This window comes from Equus quagga, chromosome 4, assembly GCF_021613505.1.
Source record: "Equus quagga isolate Etosha38 chromosome 4, UCLA_HA_Equagga_1.0, whole genome shotgun sequence".
NCBI lineage: Eukaryota > Metazoa > Chordata > Mammalia > Perissodactyla > Equidae > Equus > Equus quagga.
This window is the reverse complement of record NC_060270.1, coordinates 15,959,857-15,975,865: the sequence shown is the minus strand read 5'-3', so window position 1 is coordinate 15,975,865 and position 16,009 is coordinate 15,959,857. Positions and strand designations below refer to the sequence as shown.

At 38.7% G+C, this 16,009-nt stretch overlaps 1 protein-coding gene across 4 annotated transcripts in view; it reads right to left on the bottom strand.

The window, feature by feature from the left end:
- The window catches only part of GRAMD1C (GRAM domain containing 1C), an 86,924-nt gene that overhangs the window by 20,872 nt on the left and 50,043 nt on the right, over positions 1-16,009 (bottom strand). For 3 of the 4 annotated variants that reach the window (XM_046659072.1, XM_046659076.1, XM_046659075.1), the window contains 3 exons: positions 11,039-11,157; positions 8,219-8,351; positions 4,745-4,907 (listed from right to left, as the gene is read on the bottom strand). In XM_046659072.1, coding sequence (XP_046515028.1) covers positions 4,745-4,907; positions 8,219-8,351; positions 11,039-11,157 — 415 coding nt within the window. Of the gene's footprint in view, positions 1-4,744; positions 4,908-8,218; positions 8,352-9,266; positions 9,314-11,038; positions 11,158-16,009 lie in introns of all 4 variants that reach the window. The other variant, XM_046659073.1, reaches the window with a different exon arrangement.

Here is a 16,009-nt window from a genome sequence, read left to right as displayed (position 1 = left end):
ACAGGTGATTCTACTGATCCTGTTCTCTTCCTTCACAGAACTTCTCTCGATTTGTAATTCTATCCGTATTGGCTTACTGACTGAGTTATTGTCTCTCTCCTGCACGTGAGTAGGGACCATGTTGATTTTAAACACCTGTGCACATTATGTGCTTGACACATAAAAAGCGTTAAATAACTACTTTTGAGTGAATAAGTGACTATTGAAAATGCTAAAAATATTTAGGGTCTATTTCTATATATGGACTTTGAATTTGCAACCATGATTTTTTTATATTTTGGAATAATTTTAGATGTACAATTAACTAAACTAGGCTTTATTCCTATTTTTTCCAGTAATGACCTTTTCTGTACAAGGATCCAACCCAAAATACCATGTTGCATTTAGTTGTTATACCTCCTGCAATCTAGGACAGTTCTCATTCTTTCCTTGTTCTTTAACGGTCTTACACACTTGAAAAGTACTGGTCAGGTATTTTATAGAATGTCCCTCAATTTGGGTTCATCTGAGGTTTTTTCATGATCAGACTAGGGTTATGGATATTGGGGAGACCACTACAAAGGTGAAGCGGTGTTCACACTCAGGGGCTACACATATCAGCATGATTTAAGACGACGCTCACCTTGATCACTGGCTTAAGATGGTGTGTGGCAGGTTTCTTCACTGCAAAGTTTCTATTTTCCCCTTTCCATATTCTGTTTGTTAGAAATAAGCCACTAAGTTCATCCCATCCTTAAGGGGAGGAGAATTAAGCTCCACCTCCTGGAAGGGGGCGAATCTATACAGATTATTTGGAACTCTAAGGAAGACTTGTCCTTTCTCCCCCATTTATATGTTTACTTAATCATTTACATCAATGTGGACCCATGAATAGTTATTTTACACTTTAGGTTATAATCCAACACTATCCTTATTTATTTTGTTGCTCAAATTTTTTCATTTGGCCATTAGGAGCTCTTCTAGGTTGATCCTATGTCCTTCTGAATGCCTCTTTTTTTGGGGGGAACTTCTTTATTTTCTGGTACCGCAAGATGCTCCAGGCTCATTTTGTATACTCCCCACCGCAGCCCTTTCTCTAAGGAGCCCTGGAACTACAATTTTTCAAAAGTAAGTTTCTTGTTCACATTTAAGAAGGAAATAAGTTACACTCATATAGGTATTTCAATACAATATTTTCATATTTCATTTAAACTATTATTAGATAAATTGTTCTCTATTATGACTGATAAAAATAGAATTTGTCATATCACTACTGGAAATTAACAGTAACACCTTTTGTATGTAAATTTGTTCAAGAAAGTAAGGACATAAAAGAAACTATTTCCACCTGGGCTTATTTATTTATGAAACTCATGGTACTTTAAAACCCTCCTATCCAAGCAACGTCACCAACAGTATTGCTGTAACATATCGAGCTGGCAGGTGTATTTTAAATGGGGAAAGGAACACTGCTCAACCTAGGGGCAGGTTACTAACTATTTTCAATAAAGAAGAAATACAATTTGAAACATATCAGTTTGAAAGTGTCTAGTGGAAATGGTGGGAAAAGTGAAACAAATAAGTATGAGAGGGACATGGACATGAATAAAACTGAAACCACATGTTGACAGTGTTTGAGGGTATACGAAAAATGACTAGGTAGGTATGCAAGAAAAGCAGGTGATTTGCAGTTTAATTGAGTAACTAAGGATGCACTAAAAACTGGTGACTTGCTGTCACCTTGACTCAGATTGAGGGCTTTCTTTGCACCTGAAAACCTAAGTTCAACTTAAGAGCTGTTCAAACACCTGACTCAGGTTACTGTGTCAGGGTTACCTGGTTTAGTCTCGTGGCTGCTTCCCTGACATGCTAGACTATCTCCCAGCTTTTTCTCTGGCCTTCCCCAGAGGTCTGCTTGTCTTCACCTTTATTAATTAATAAGCATCACTGGAATTCTGACTCTAGTTTCTCTTTGCGCGGCTCTGCCTCTAATTCATCATGTTCTCTGAGCCCTAGACCACAGACTCCAATTTTGCCATTCTTTTGTGCCCCTCCTCCAGCCTAGTCTTGACTTGGCTTCCATTCTCAGCATAGTGACCGTGGTGAGGGCACCCTGTCACATCAAGTTCCAACCCCAGCTATACAAAACTAAATTTAACCTCTGTCATCATGACACAGCCCAGGTGTCTCATGCCATCAGCCAGTTTGTCAGCTTCCAGTCAAGGCTCTACTTCCTGGGGCAGATGTTTTACAGACTATCTACTACATGAGAGCAGGGCAGGTGGAAGAAGTAAATCCTGACAGCAACAGAAACATTCTCTCTTTGAAAATACGGCCATAATTTCCTTGTACTTATGGATGTGGCTACATTGGGTCAACTCATCTTCATTTGCCAGGAAACTCCCAGCATCTTTTCAGATGCTCTGAACTCCTCCCCAAACCAGGAATGTTGTTAATAAGCTGAGAAAGTCTACCAGCAACAACCCTCTAGATAAACAAAGTTCTGTAGCTTATTATGTGAATTATTCTATACCAAAGTTTTAAGTTAAGAATGTGGTTTAACAGATTAAAACACAACGCTTAGCATTTTGTTCAGCAGTTGGAAGCCCAGAGCCCATTTCTGGAAGTACAGAAATATCCCTAAAAAGGGCATCCTTCAATCTTGGTGGGTTCTAACATGCCTGGTGTAGAGTTAGAACATTAAAAAAGAAGCCAGTCAAAGCAGATTCTAGGCTAACTTTCCCTCTCCGGGCTCCAGTTAAACTCCACATCAAAGGGACTGCCCTACAAGTGATTTCGGGTCCCTCCGTGAGAATTTCGTGACTCTCCGCTTTGTGGACTCCTCTCAGGGATATGTGGGTCTAGAGGGAGTCTCTACAACAAAAGACTGCACAGCTCCCTCCCAAAGGTCACAGTCTGCAGGAGGCAGAAAAGAGAAAAGAAATCCTCTCATTTTCTCACTCAGCCTGCTCACAATGGTAGATCAAGATACTATCACTTTAAATAAAATGTTTGATTTAAAATAATCTGCCATGTGCCTAGCTCCATCTAAATCTACACACACGTTTCCAAATTTCCGGGAGGGTTTACTTCTTTTGAGTTTTCCCATTGTCTGCCCAGTCCACTGACTTCAAGCGTCTTTATAACCTCACAACTTTCAGAAAATAAAAAACAGACTCACTATAATACCAATTTAATGCAGATGATAAACCCCAGATTTTGGAACCTGCTTAGGGGAAAGTGATAGGAGTACTTGATTTGTTATCTAACGATAATCTAATAAGAAAAAAGCATCATCCCAAACACCTTAAAGAAAACCTCCGGAAACAGAAGCCTGAAGGTTATATGTAAGGTCTCACTGCTGTAAAGCCGAATGGTCTTCCAAGGGGCGCCAGCAAGGAGTAAAAGGTGATCAGGACTCACATGCAACACAGAAACCACACCCACAGCTTGTCTGAGTTTTAATGTTATCCTTTATGCATCTTATCATTAATGTTAATTTTATAGGACTCAATACAGAAACTACTTTTTAAGGACCATTCTTATAAAAGAGCACATGAAAAAGAGGGGAAAAAAATCCTTGTTTTGGCATCACTTACCTATCTGGGCACTGGCTGCCAGAGCAGATCTTCCTAAAGTCAGAGGTTCAGCCCGGCGGGGGTAACTAATTCACGCTGGCCACATGCCCAAGCAGGAAAGGGAAGGACACTAAAGAGTCCAGTCATTCATGGGGCTCGACCCCTTTAAAAAGCTTCTTCTCAACCATCTTTTCAGAAGAACTCAACAACTGTCTTCTTAATGCATTCCATGATTTTTAGCAACCAGTGGATTTTTATGTATTTATGTTTTTAAGAGCGTGGATTTAGTTTTCATTAAAGATACTTCAATGCTCCCAAACCAAAGTCTAATCTGCTTTGGATTTGTTTTGGGTTTGACTTGCATTTAGTTCTGGTTTTCATGGATTTGGTTTTCACTATAGTAAAAGACTTCAGGGGTTCCCAAACCAGGCCTAATCTGAACAGTAACCGGACTAGCAAACACAATCATGTGCTACAGATCCAAACCACCGTCCCTATCACTAATATTCTGAGCACTGCTGGGAGGAAGGCCGGTATAGCAAAAATCCACTGGCATTGTTCCCTTTCCTGAAATGTGAAAGTAGTCACTACCCCGGATCTTTCCCAATGTCTCCCCACTTCAGTGACTCCAATGTCAATCATCTTACAGGTAAAAAAAGATTCCTTAAAATGCCCACTTAATGAGTATGACAAGCCCCAGGTTATTGGCACTAATTTAGGGAAATTAGAGAGAACGTGATTTGCTATAAAGTTTCCTTTAAGCAACTGCATTTTATTTTTATTATATTCTCTACTTTTGCATCTCTCTCTCTCTCTCTCTCTCTGTTTTTCCTTTGTTGGTTAAAAGAAAGTAGTACAATTATAGTGTATATAACATTATGCAGATTTTCATTAAGATTTGCTTTTGCATTACTACTGCTGCATCTCCACTGACTTAAGGCTTTGAATTTTAAAAGCTAAATGTCATCGAAATTTTCAAATCCCAGGCTTCTGAAGAGTGGAGACGGGTTAGATCTAACAGCCTCTTTCCTCTATTTTCTATTAACTTCCATCCTTTTTTTTTGGTTCTTTATAGAGTGAGATTGTAACTAACGCAACTAAATTCTCAATCTGCACACATTTAATACGAAGATAAACATTAAAAAACATAACCGAAATTTTATTAAAATTTATAACAAATTCTTTACCTTCATCAACAGAATCTGAAGTGCTGCTTTTGTCCAGAGAAAGATACTCATTTTTATTCAGGTCCAGTGACTTCGATGCCACTCTGCTTAACCTCTTCTCGGAAGTTAGTGAGGGACTCTTTTTGATCTGCTTCTCACTTTGGAGTTCCTCTCTCCCTAACCCCTAAAAGGCAAACAATCCAGTTTAAAAAACCGAGTATAGGCTAAGATTTTATAGTGAGATCTTTAATAATAAAGACGCTTTGAAATACTGCTCTTTGAAAAATTTGTTATGTTTGCATCACCTTTCCAATTCAGTCCATAAAATATTGGTAAATAATATATACCATTCTATACAGTAGTGAATAATAAATTTATGAAGAACATCATATAAAAAGAACTCACAGACAGTTAAGACCATGTGAATCACTTAAGCAGAAGGGAAAGGGGGCGGAGGACAAAAGTAATGGGACAGTGGGTTCTTCAGGGTGGGCAAGGGAGAGGAGTCAGACCCGAGCAGTTTCTCCAGACAGTACCTGCCCCATCCTCTCAAGGAAGAGAACTCACCCGTCTCTCAAGACCTGGAACTAAAGAGGAAAGGGAAAGAAAACAGAGAGATAAGAGTCACTAAGAGTACAGTGGGAGAGAGAGGATTAAAAGGGAAAATTAATTTCACAGCAAACTTGTAAGAACACAGTTGGCTTTGCTGCTAAAGAACCAAGGGATTGGACATTAAAACATAGTCACTACGGGCCAGCCTAGTGGCCGAGTGTTAAGTTTGCGTGCTGTGCTGCGGCGGCCCAGGGTTTTGCCAGTTTGGATGCTGGGTGCGGACATGGCACCGATCGTCAAGCCATGCTGAGGTGGTGTCCCACATGCCACAACTAGAAGGACTCACAACTAAAAATATACAACTATGTACCAGGGGGTTTTGGGGAGAAAAAGGAAAAATAAAATCTTTACAATATAGTCACTATATGATGCTTTACATGATACTTTCTGGGAATGATTTAATAAAGACATGTCATTTCTATGATAAATTTAATGTTAGGCATTAAAGTAGGAATGCTATTGCTATGTTAGTATTCAAGTAGAACAGAATTATAATTAGGCTTAATAGAACATCGTGAAAAATATAAACTATACAGCAAAGTACTTTCTTGCATAGTCTGCGTGTGAGCAGATCAAAGAACAAAAAGCAAACATGCAATCCTTACACTTCCTGCCCCATGAGATCTTTGGGCAGCACTCAATAGCAGAAAAAGCTCCAGGGGAGATACCGGTTTCCATTAGCCACTCAGAAAGCAGAATAACAACTGGGATCCAGGACATAATTCACTAAAGAATTGTACTATCCTCGTCAGAGGACTGATTCTTCAAGCAGAGATTACCGGAAAAATCAAGACTTGACTTATTGGGAATTCCACACTACAAAGCAACAAGCTTATTTAGCTGACCTAGTGCCTCTTTAACAGAAGCTAAGTACAGTAATTTCCACACAAATTTCTCCTGTTGTTTCTAATTAAGATAGAGTCCCTATTATAAAAAATATAGCTACGTATAAGAAAAGTAACAGTCACTATCCTTGAGTGGTTGACATCTGGACAATTTTTATTTATTTGCATACTTTTCCATATTTCCTGAATTTTTACAAAGAGTATTAATTTTATAACTTAAGAAAAACCTATTTCATCTTGGAAAAATGTTATTTTGGACTTTTTGTCATTTCCAACTATGTTGGAAGTAAAAATGAAACAAAGTGACATGATATTTGCTGACATCTGAGAATCTCACCATGCTGCTCTTGAATGCAAAAGGAGAAAGAGGAGTGAACTTCTCTATCACTTGTCCTCTACAGCATCTATACCACACATCAGTGAATGTACGATCAAGCTTAAAACATTCAATTATTCCTCTGCATTCCATTCCCTTTCCTTAGAGAAAACATGACTTCCTTTAAGGATTACACTAGGAGCAAGACCCAACGGGTTAACTATTCCAAGAGCAGAGGCAGGAGGCATTGTTAAGGAGGCTGTCGGAAGGACTCAAGTAACAGAGCAGTTCTGAGAACCCAGTCCTCAAAGTCAGACTTTTGTAAAAGGATAAAGACTCCAAGAGATTCCTTGTCCTGTTACCTCCCCAAAATTGAGTGGCTTGGTCTTCTTAGTGAAAACATACAAACACATTAGCTTCCAGAATTGCCTCACTTGCACCAGTGGTAAATTCCTAAGGGTCTCTAAGATGAATAAGTTTTGCAAGAAATCCACAACACAAAATCAGACTGACATAGATCCATGGCGGCTGCCTGAAATAAGCTGATAACTTGGTGGCCTTTCACATAAATATATCTGTTTCCATGTCTTCCAACGTTTATTCACAGGAGATGCTGGGAGCTCCATGGGAGAGGGTAGAAAGGTCCATTGCTGGCCACACACAGATTCACCTTCAATGGTAATAGCTTATGGTTATCGAATACTTAACATGTACTAGGGATTGTTCAAAGCACTTTGACCTATGTTAATCCATTTAATCCTTATAAAAAACCCTAAGGGATATTACTGTCCTTAACATATAGCTGAGAAAACAAAGGCATAGAAAGGTCAAGTAATTAAGTAATTTAAGGTCACAGAGTTAGCAAGCAGCAGAAGGGGGAGTGGAAGCCAACGCTCTGCTCTAAAGCAAGAAATTCAGCTTTGGCCCCAGACTCGCATCCCCAGTCAGCAGAACAAAAGCTCTACAGTAGCAACAGTCACCACTCAGAATGTGGTCTCTCAATTCCATCCTTCACTAAGAACTATACGGCTCATCAGGAAAACGGCTGGTACTAAGTCTGGGACAGAAAGTGGATGAAATGTTTCTGGGACACGTTGTATCAGAAAGAAAGGATGCCATCAAAGATTATTGATCATTTCAAAAGGACAAACTAGCCAACCTGAAGGGGCTCCTGTTGGCAGAGGGGACAAACTGAACATTAAAAAAATAATGACTCCAAGTGAGAGAAACTCATTGAAATAAAAAAATTGATGGGCGTATCCTTGAAAAAATAAAGGAAGACACTAACTATGAAGCCCCATAATTAACTGGACAGGCCTGCGTTAGTAGTCAGCTTAAGAAGTGTCTACTGTTCCTCAAGCATGCTGCTGAGGGTTCTCAGCTCGAAACAGATTCTTTCCACCACACACACTACCTACTTTGGGAAAATTCTGCTAACTGTGAATTTCTCCATCTTATTATGTTTCTAACGATGTCTATCCCCCTCATACACTGATGCTCAGGGAACTGCCTGGTAGCTCTGCACCCTATCCAGCTCTGAAGAGAACCACATATTATCCTATATAACCTCTGCTACTTACAGACTTAAAACTCTTCTCCTAAAGGAGCAGCCTGACATCTGCAGTTTTTAAACATTTTGTATCCTGTTTTTCATTTGATCTCACATTATGAGTAACACACGGCAGCACCAAATATATTTTAAAAGGGATATCATACACTAACCCCTTTTGGTGAATTTCCATCGACTGGCTCTGTTTCTGAAAGCCGAGTAATCGATTCACGGGTGAAACTGACTGACTTGGATAATTTTTCGTCTCTCTCCCCACAGTCATCCAAGCTGCTTCTTCCTGGACTTCTGTAACATACACAACATTATAGAAACATAAAGAAGGTCATTTCCACACAAATAAGTGATTTAGTCTCCTCACTAAGGTCCTTTTCCATTATAAAGTGTTTTGACAACAAATGGTTTTCTGTAATGTAACAAATATGCTTCTACTTATCACAAGGCTATCTTCTTAAATTACATACAAATTGACTTTATTTCTGAAAATAAGATATGCTCATAGGACATTTTATAATTTTAGAAACCATTAAGAAATTAACCAAATACTAGTGGCTGTAACAGCAACTGATAAAATGAATATTGCTTCTTTAAATTTCAGTTGTGGACACCCACAAAGATTGGAAAGGGACAGGGTGGATGTCTGAGGTGGATGCCAGTCAGCACCAGAAGGCAGTTTTAAATCTCCTTGCTTCTGATTTGGTCCCAGCTGAAATGGCGAGCCCCTCCCGGAAGTGGAAGCATCTGATGTCTGAGCACAGCGCCCATGGATCAGTCCGTGGCCACCTTCCTGCTCTTCTCATTCCTCACAAGGTTTATGGAACAGCTTTCAAATGGTCATAGGCACAAGACTACAGTAAATGTCTGGGACCTGCTTTTCCTCTCTCAGGGATCAAAAAGAAAGGAAAGTCTTACAAAAGGAGCACAACTGATCTAATTTCCGGTGCTCGACCTGATAGAGCAATTATTCTTCTCATGTAATCATTGCTACTTATAGACCTAAACCTCTTCTAAAATGAAGTAGCAGCCTGACACCTTAAGCCACATTATCCTGAGGAAGGAACAGAAAACCTACAGAACTTTTCGTCCCTATTCTACTCCCCCCAGATAGCACTTGGGTCCACAACCAAGTCACTCCAGGCCAGGCAGGATGGCAGGGCTCTGAGGAAACCAAGCAAGAAAAACGGCTCCTGGAGACTAGCCTACCTGCTTGCTGACTGTCTGCACTTGAGGATCCTAAGGATGGAGGTGAACTGTGGAGAAATAAAGATGGGAGCGTGAGGCAGAGATTGAAAATGAAGAGAAAGGAGATGGAAGAGCTGAGGAAATAAAGGTTTCAGAGGGATATGCTTCTTTCAGAGACTGGAAGAACGGGAAAAGGAGCAGAAGAGGGAATGGGGATCCGGCCACACCTTTTCTGAGACAGCACTCAATCACCAGAAGAAAACAGCAGCTTTCCTGTGACCTCAAAAAGCTGGACCTTAAAGTGTATAAAGCAGGTCGTCAAAAATATTTATTCTTTCCTTCTTCAAAGACTAGAAACTTTCTGAGTTGGCAGGGACCTTAGAGATCATCTAGTTTAACTGCCCCATTTCACAGATGAGTAAACTGAGGATCAGAAAGGCTAGGAGATTTGCTTGAGGTTGCTCAGCTACTTGGTGGCAAAGTCCAGACTAGAATCCAGATCTTCTTCACCACAATCCAAGGCTCTTAGCATTGTATCAATTGCTTTTCTTCTCAGCTCCAGCACCTGAGAGAGGCTAGCAAACTTTACCAGAAGAGCAGTAGAATGAACATTTTTAACTTTATAGAAAACTAATAAAATATGAGTGCACACCCCTGTAAAAAAGACTGCATAATACTGACGCTGAACTGAAACAATACAAATAGAAACAGCATAACTAGAAGACTTAGACAGAGTAAAACTTTTGTACACACATTGAGACTTTCGAAAGACTGTCATTTCAAGATGTATTTGCTATAGAATATTTTAATAAGTCTTATTAAGATATAATTCACATACCATAAAATTCATCGCATTCAAAGTGCATGACACAGTGCTTTAAGGGGTTGTGCAGCCATCACCACTATCTAATTTTACAACATTTTCATCACGCCAAAAGGAAACCCCATAGCCATCAGCAATCACCCCACAGTCTCCCTTCCCCCAAATCCTGGGCAACTACTGATCTACTTTCTGCCTCCAGATTTACCGATTCTGGACTCCATTTCACGTAAGTGCAATCGTACAATGTGTGGTCTTTTGTGACTGGCTTCTTTCACTTAGTTTAATGTTTGCTGTAGAATTTCAATGTGTTAATCCTCAGTCGTTCTTACTGCTACGACCTCAGTTACCAGTGGGCAAAATGCACTTTCATTTGTGCAGGTTAATAAAAACGTCCACTCTTCCAAATGAATTCCCATCATTCAAAAACACTCTCTCTCTACTCTGAATGTCTTTAACACATTATCTACTGCTCCTTTTGGCCCTTATCATTTTCAATCTTGTATTAAAATTATTTGCATTCCCCACAGTACTATAAGCTCCTTTCATTAATGTATTCAATATTTATGGAGTGTCAAGCACTACACTGGGGTATCTTGAGGAAAAGTCATATTATCTTTATATCCGTCAAAATATCTACCAGCTAATTTACCTTATTCTTATCTATAAACAGAGAGATTTCACTAGGTACTTCTCCAGAACCTTAATAAAAAGGCTTACTAAAACCACGCTTTAAGCAAATCCTAGGGGACAGAGTTACAAAGTTATCACTTGCTTCTATGTCCCATATTTGCTTACCAATTTAGCAAACTATTTACCGTCCTCACCTTCCACTCCATTCCACTACAGAGAACGAAGAGGCAAATTTCACCCAAGGGTGAATTAACATAAATTCTGAATTAGTAAAGTCTAAAATAATTCCACTTTGATTAATGATTAATAAATCTTGACATTTCAAAACATTTTGCCATACCTTGGCGGCACACTACCCTCAATTGACAGGGACAAGTTTTCCATTTCCTCAGCGTTTAAGCCCAGCTCAGTTCCATAGTTCTGCTGGAGCAGCTGCCAGAATTCCTGCCTGGTCAAGCTCTAAAATGACAGAAAAACTACACTGAGTATTTGGAAATACAACATAGGATAATATAGTGATGCAAACATGAAATTTGAAGCCAAAATGACCTATTGGGAAGCTACTAGGTGAGTGACTTTGGTAGTTATTTGACTTGGCTAGACATCAGTTTTCTGCATCTGTAAAAATGGGTTAACACAACTTATCTGACAGAGTGGATACTAGGAAGAGATAAAATGATGACTTTAAAGTGCATTAATAACTACTATAAACGGAAGGTAAAACATTTAAAATTTTTTTTTATAAAATAATTCGTTCATAGTTTCTGGCAATTACTAACTGCAATTTAAGTTCTGCAACCCAATCAGTCTACCACGACCATGGATCACCATTCAGAGAACTAATCACCAATTCAGAACCAGCCTCTTAATCCATAATGTATCTGAATATTTCAACAATTTTTAAAAACTTATGTATCAGGAAACTTTAAATTATAAATATAAAAGGCAAGACGGTGGAATAGAATACTTCCTTTGATTTATTTTCAATAAAGTCCAGCTTGTTCTTTCTTTGTATGCATCATATCACTGTTAAAATCATCTAATACGAAAAACTCATGCATTACATAGCAAAACAAATACAATAATAGTATGATAACTAATGGTCTGATTTCTAGAAACATTATAGATGGTTAACTACATGATTAAGCAAGATAGAAGGAAGCAGCATAACATCTGAAGCAATTGTTGGCAAGATTCTTTATTTCTCTCATTCATTCAACAGATATTTACTTAGAACCTACCAAGTGTGCACCACTGCACCAGACGCTAAGGAGGATAAAAAGGACGCATAATGATGCTCTCAAACAACTTACAGCTGAAGAAACATGGGAGACTTTTAAGTAAAGTTCAATATGACAAGCTATAATATTAATATTACTATGTACTAAAGTGCCGGTGGAATCAATATGATACAAAAGTCTAGAGGAAAGAAATATTACTATGGATTGGGGTGTTCAGATAAGGCTTCACACTGGAGAAGGGTCTTCAGCTGAGCTGAAGGAAGGACATGAATGGGGGAAATGGAGAAAGGAGAAAGTTTTGGGAGAGGGAAACCAACATACAAATACAGAATAAATACATGAAGAACATAAGTTATATTTGTTTTGAAGTCAGTTAGGAGTTTATCAGCCCAAGTGGAGTAAAAAATTTAAGTTGGGAAACAGTAGGGATAAATATAGAGATTTTATGCGGCAAAAACCTATAGCTGCCTTGAATTCCTCCCTGATAGTCCCCACGACAAACACCGCTTCCTTTTTTCTTTCTCCTTGTTTCTTCTGTCTAGTAGCTGTGACATCTTTGTTTGTTACATTACTCTAGATGACCCTCATTATATTTCATGGGACCTCAAAGAGATTAACAACAAAATTTCTGCACTTTAGAACGCTAGTTCCCAATTTGCTGTGTCCAGACTACTAAGATTTCACAAGAGTAGTTGAGGAAAATTCGGATATTATGATCAGTACTTCAGTCAAAACTATCCAAACAGTTCTCTACAATAAAGTTATTGAAGCTAGGTAAAACATCAGGCCTCTTTATTTGGGGCTGAATTATATTAACCTAGAGTGGTTCTCTCATGCTGATAAGAAACTCTCAAGGGAAATAATGTATGTCCAATAAACAATAATGTTCTAACATTTTATTATTTAATATATACCATTATTTGGTGGACAAAAAAGACTTTTGAAGCATAGTGTCCAGAGAAGAAAAATAAAAAGGATCACTAGAGGGAGTGAAAGTTAAGGAACCACTGTCCTTGATGCTAAAGGCCTCCTTTTCTGACTCCCACTCCAGAAGAGCCATTTGTGAACTTTTTCCACAATAGCAGTTAGCTCATATGAATAATTAACTCAATCTTCCAAATACATTATCTTTGAAATACTTTCAGTGTCATAAATGGATGGTTAACTTTATAGAGAGAAACAAGCACTATTTCAAGAAATACATGGAAGATTAACCTTTTATAATAACTTATCTGAAATAATAGATATCAAACTACTCCAAAAACAGACTAAAGCAAGTAGATAAACCAATGAAAAATATCCACACAGCTTCCTAAGAGTGAAAGAAGTGAAACCTAATAAGTAAAATATTAACAAAAATACAATTTTATTTGACTACATAAATAAATGTTTTTAAACATATTCTCATATATTATCAAGGAGTTAATAGGGTAATTTCAGTATGCTTTTCAATCAAGTAGTTAAAAATATATAGATATATAAAAAAGGTTAACGGTAAACAAAATAGAACTCACTTAATTCACCATCTTACAGATTTGCTAATTTGTTAAAAATGACTTTTTCCACAAAGTTGACCAGAAGTCACAAAAATGTGGTTATTTACAGCCATGCTGAACACTCAAACACTAAAACATATATCCAGACTGATATTCATAACTCTTTCAGATAATCAGCAGCAGAACCAGGGCTAAGTAACCTTAAAAAATAACCTCGATTTTAAGCAAAGGCTGAGCACCTACCTGCGGATGACGGAGAGTCTCCCCATCTCAGCCGGCAGAGGGCTTTAACAAAACAAAGACGAACCGAGCAGGAGTCAGATCAGACTCTGAAGTCAGATCAATTTCTGCCCCGAAAGCTTTGTATTCTAAGCATGCTGCAGTCTTTAACTGCAGCAGTTCCAAATATGTAACGACACCTACGTAAAATCACTGCTTCAATATTCGAGTTTTATGAGACGATTTCCTCATAAAAGACAAGTTCTGTTGCAGTTTAAAGCACATTATTTGTCACTTCCTGGTTGATAGTATCACACTCTTTCCAAGGTTGCAGGTTAGAATGCAGAACTGGAAGTTATACCTCACTCCACAGGTTCCTAAGCCACTCCTACTAGGAGAGGACAGGTAAACAGCGTTTCATTAAAGAGACAGTTCCCAATTTCTTCTTTTGTACACACAGATTACAAAAAATAAAATGCAAACGAAAATATCTTGCTCATGCTCATGTCTACTGCATGTTTATATAAAATGTCTATTGCAATATTATTTTAATGTCATTGTAAAAATTAAATATATTAAGAGTTAAATTTTCTTATCCACGCTAATATTGTCTATTCGGTTCTGGCGGTGTCATCATTACTTCTTCATATACCACTTCCTTAGTACTGATGCAGTAGGCCCAACAGACTCCTGCATTAACCCTTTACAACTAACAAAGATTGTAGCTCTTGAGCATTGTAAACAGAACGTGAGGAAATAGCAGGCAGAGTGAGATTTTCAGGTGTCCAACAAGCCCTCAGCAGATCTTTCACCACTGAAAAGTTTACATCTTGATTTCTTAATAATTCTTTCCTTTAAAAATATTTTTGACTTTATTCAGAATAGTTCCCCAGCAGGGACCTAGACTATAATACACATTATAGAACATCTCATCGACCAATTCCAATTTACTCCCCAGAAGAAAAGTTTTCTCATAAATGAAAAATCAAAGCTTGCCCTAATTTCTACCTAGCCGTTCCATTTAATTTAGTAAGGTGTGCAGACATGTCAAATGCTACGTGATGAACTGCAAGGATCAATATTTTTGAGGGTTGCTAAAATCTACTCATTTTATAGAAGAGCAGAATGAGGGACTAGCGTGGGCCTGCAGAAAACCCCTCACTCAAACTGAAGAAAGCACACTATGGGGGCTAGCTTCCACCGTCTAAAGACTAGTGCTTTTGACATATTATGGTAGTTCTCATTGACCGAAACTGTAGACAGACATCCTTACCCTACTACAGCCACCAAACAGCTATGAGAAAAGTATACATTAACTCTACTGTAAATGATTTGTATACACTTTCGCTAAATAGAAAAATCCTTCTAGTAAACCACTGGTATGCAGAGCAGCGCTCAATTTAGCAGGCTCGAGAGGGAAAAGAGAACCTAAGACTGGGCCGCAAGAACGCCTGGCATGCAAACACTGAGTAGAAGAGTGACCAGAAAAAAAGAACGAGGAAAATACCAGAGAGGTAAGAGGGAAGTACAGAAAGAAGGATGTCATGGAAACCAAGGGATGGTGTTTCAAAATGGGGGGAGTGCCCAATGGTATGAAATGCTGCTGAAAGATCAAATAAGGTAAGCACCTGGATGGCATGCAGGCGTGCCGAGCAGGGAAGCCGCCTGGCGAGCCAGTTCCCCCTGACTGGCATGGTGGTCGGGGAAGGAGGCGAGGGAAGGAAAGGCTTAGTGGGGGAAGGGGAGGCAGTCAGCTCAGGAGGAGCCTTGTATGCCATGCTGAAGAATATGGGGCTTACATCGCCAAAATATAAAAAGCCACCTAGTAATTTTAGATAGAAAACTAGAAAAGTAAAAAGTTCAGAACTGTGTTTTGAAAAGATAGACTTTTGAAAGTACTACTACTTTGGTAACAACCTAAAGGACAGATTAGAATATCAAAAAGAGATAGGAGACTCTTGTAGTGGTTCAAGCTGGAGATGACGAGGGCCTTGGTGACCAACATGACATGGTTGGCAAAGCAGAGGTAAGAAACAAGGACACAGCCGGGTTCCTGGCTTGGTGACCCGGCAGGAGGAGACACACTTCTCAGACCAAAGGGAAACAGGTGGAGTTCTGCCACCAAAAAGATAAAAAAAAGAGTGAACAAGAGAAGAGCATTTTGAAAAACTTGTACATCGCCGGGCTATTCTATAGAAAATGTGACTAAAATAGTTAGCAAATTCACATTTATTTTTTCCAGACAGGTTTGAAAGTTGCACTTATTAGATTGATAGCACTACTGGAAAACTTCTGGATTTCAAAGTAACTCCAAAAGGAGTCATCACTGGAGAGGAGCCTAAGGAAGGATAAGAG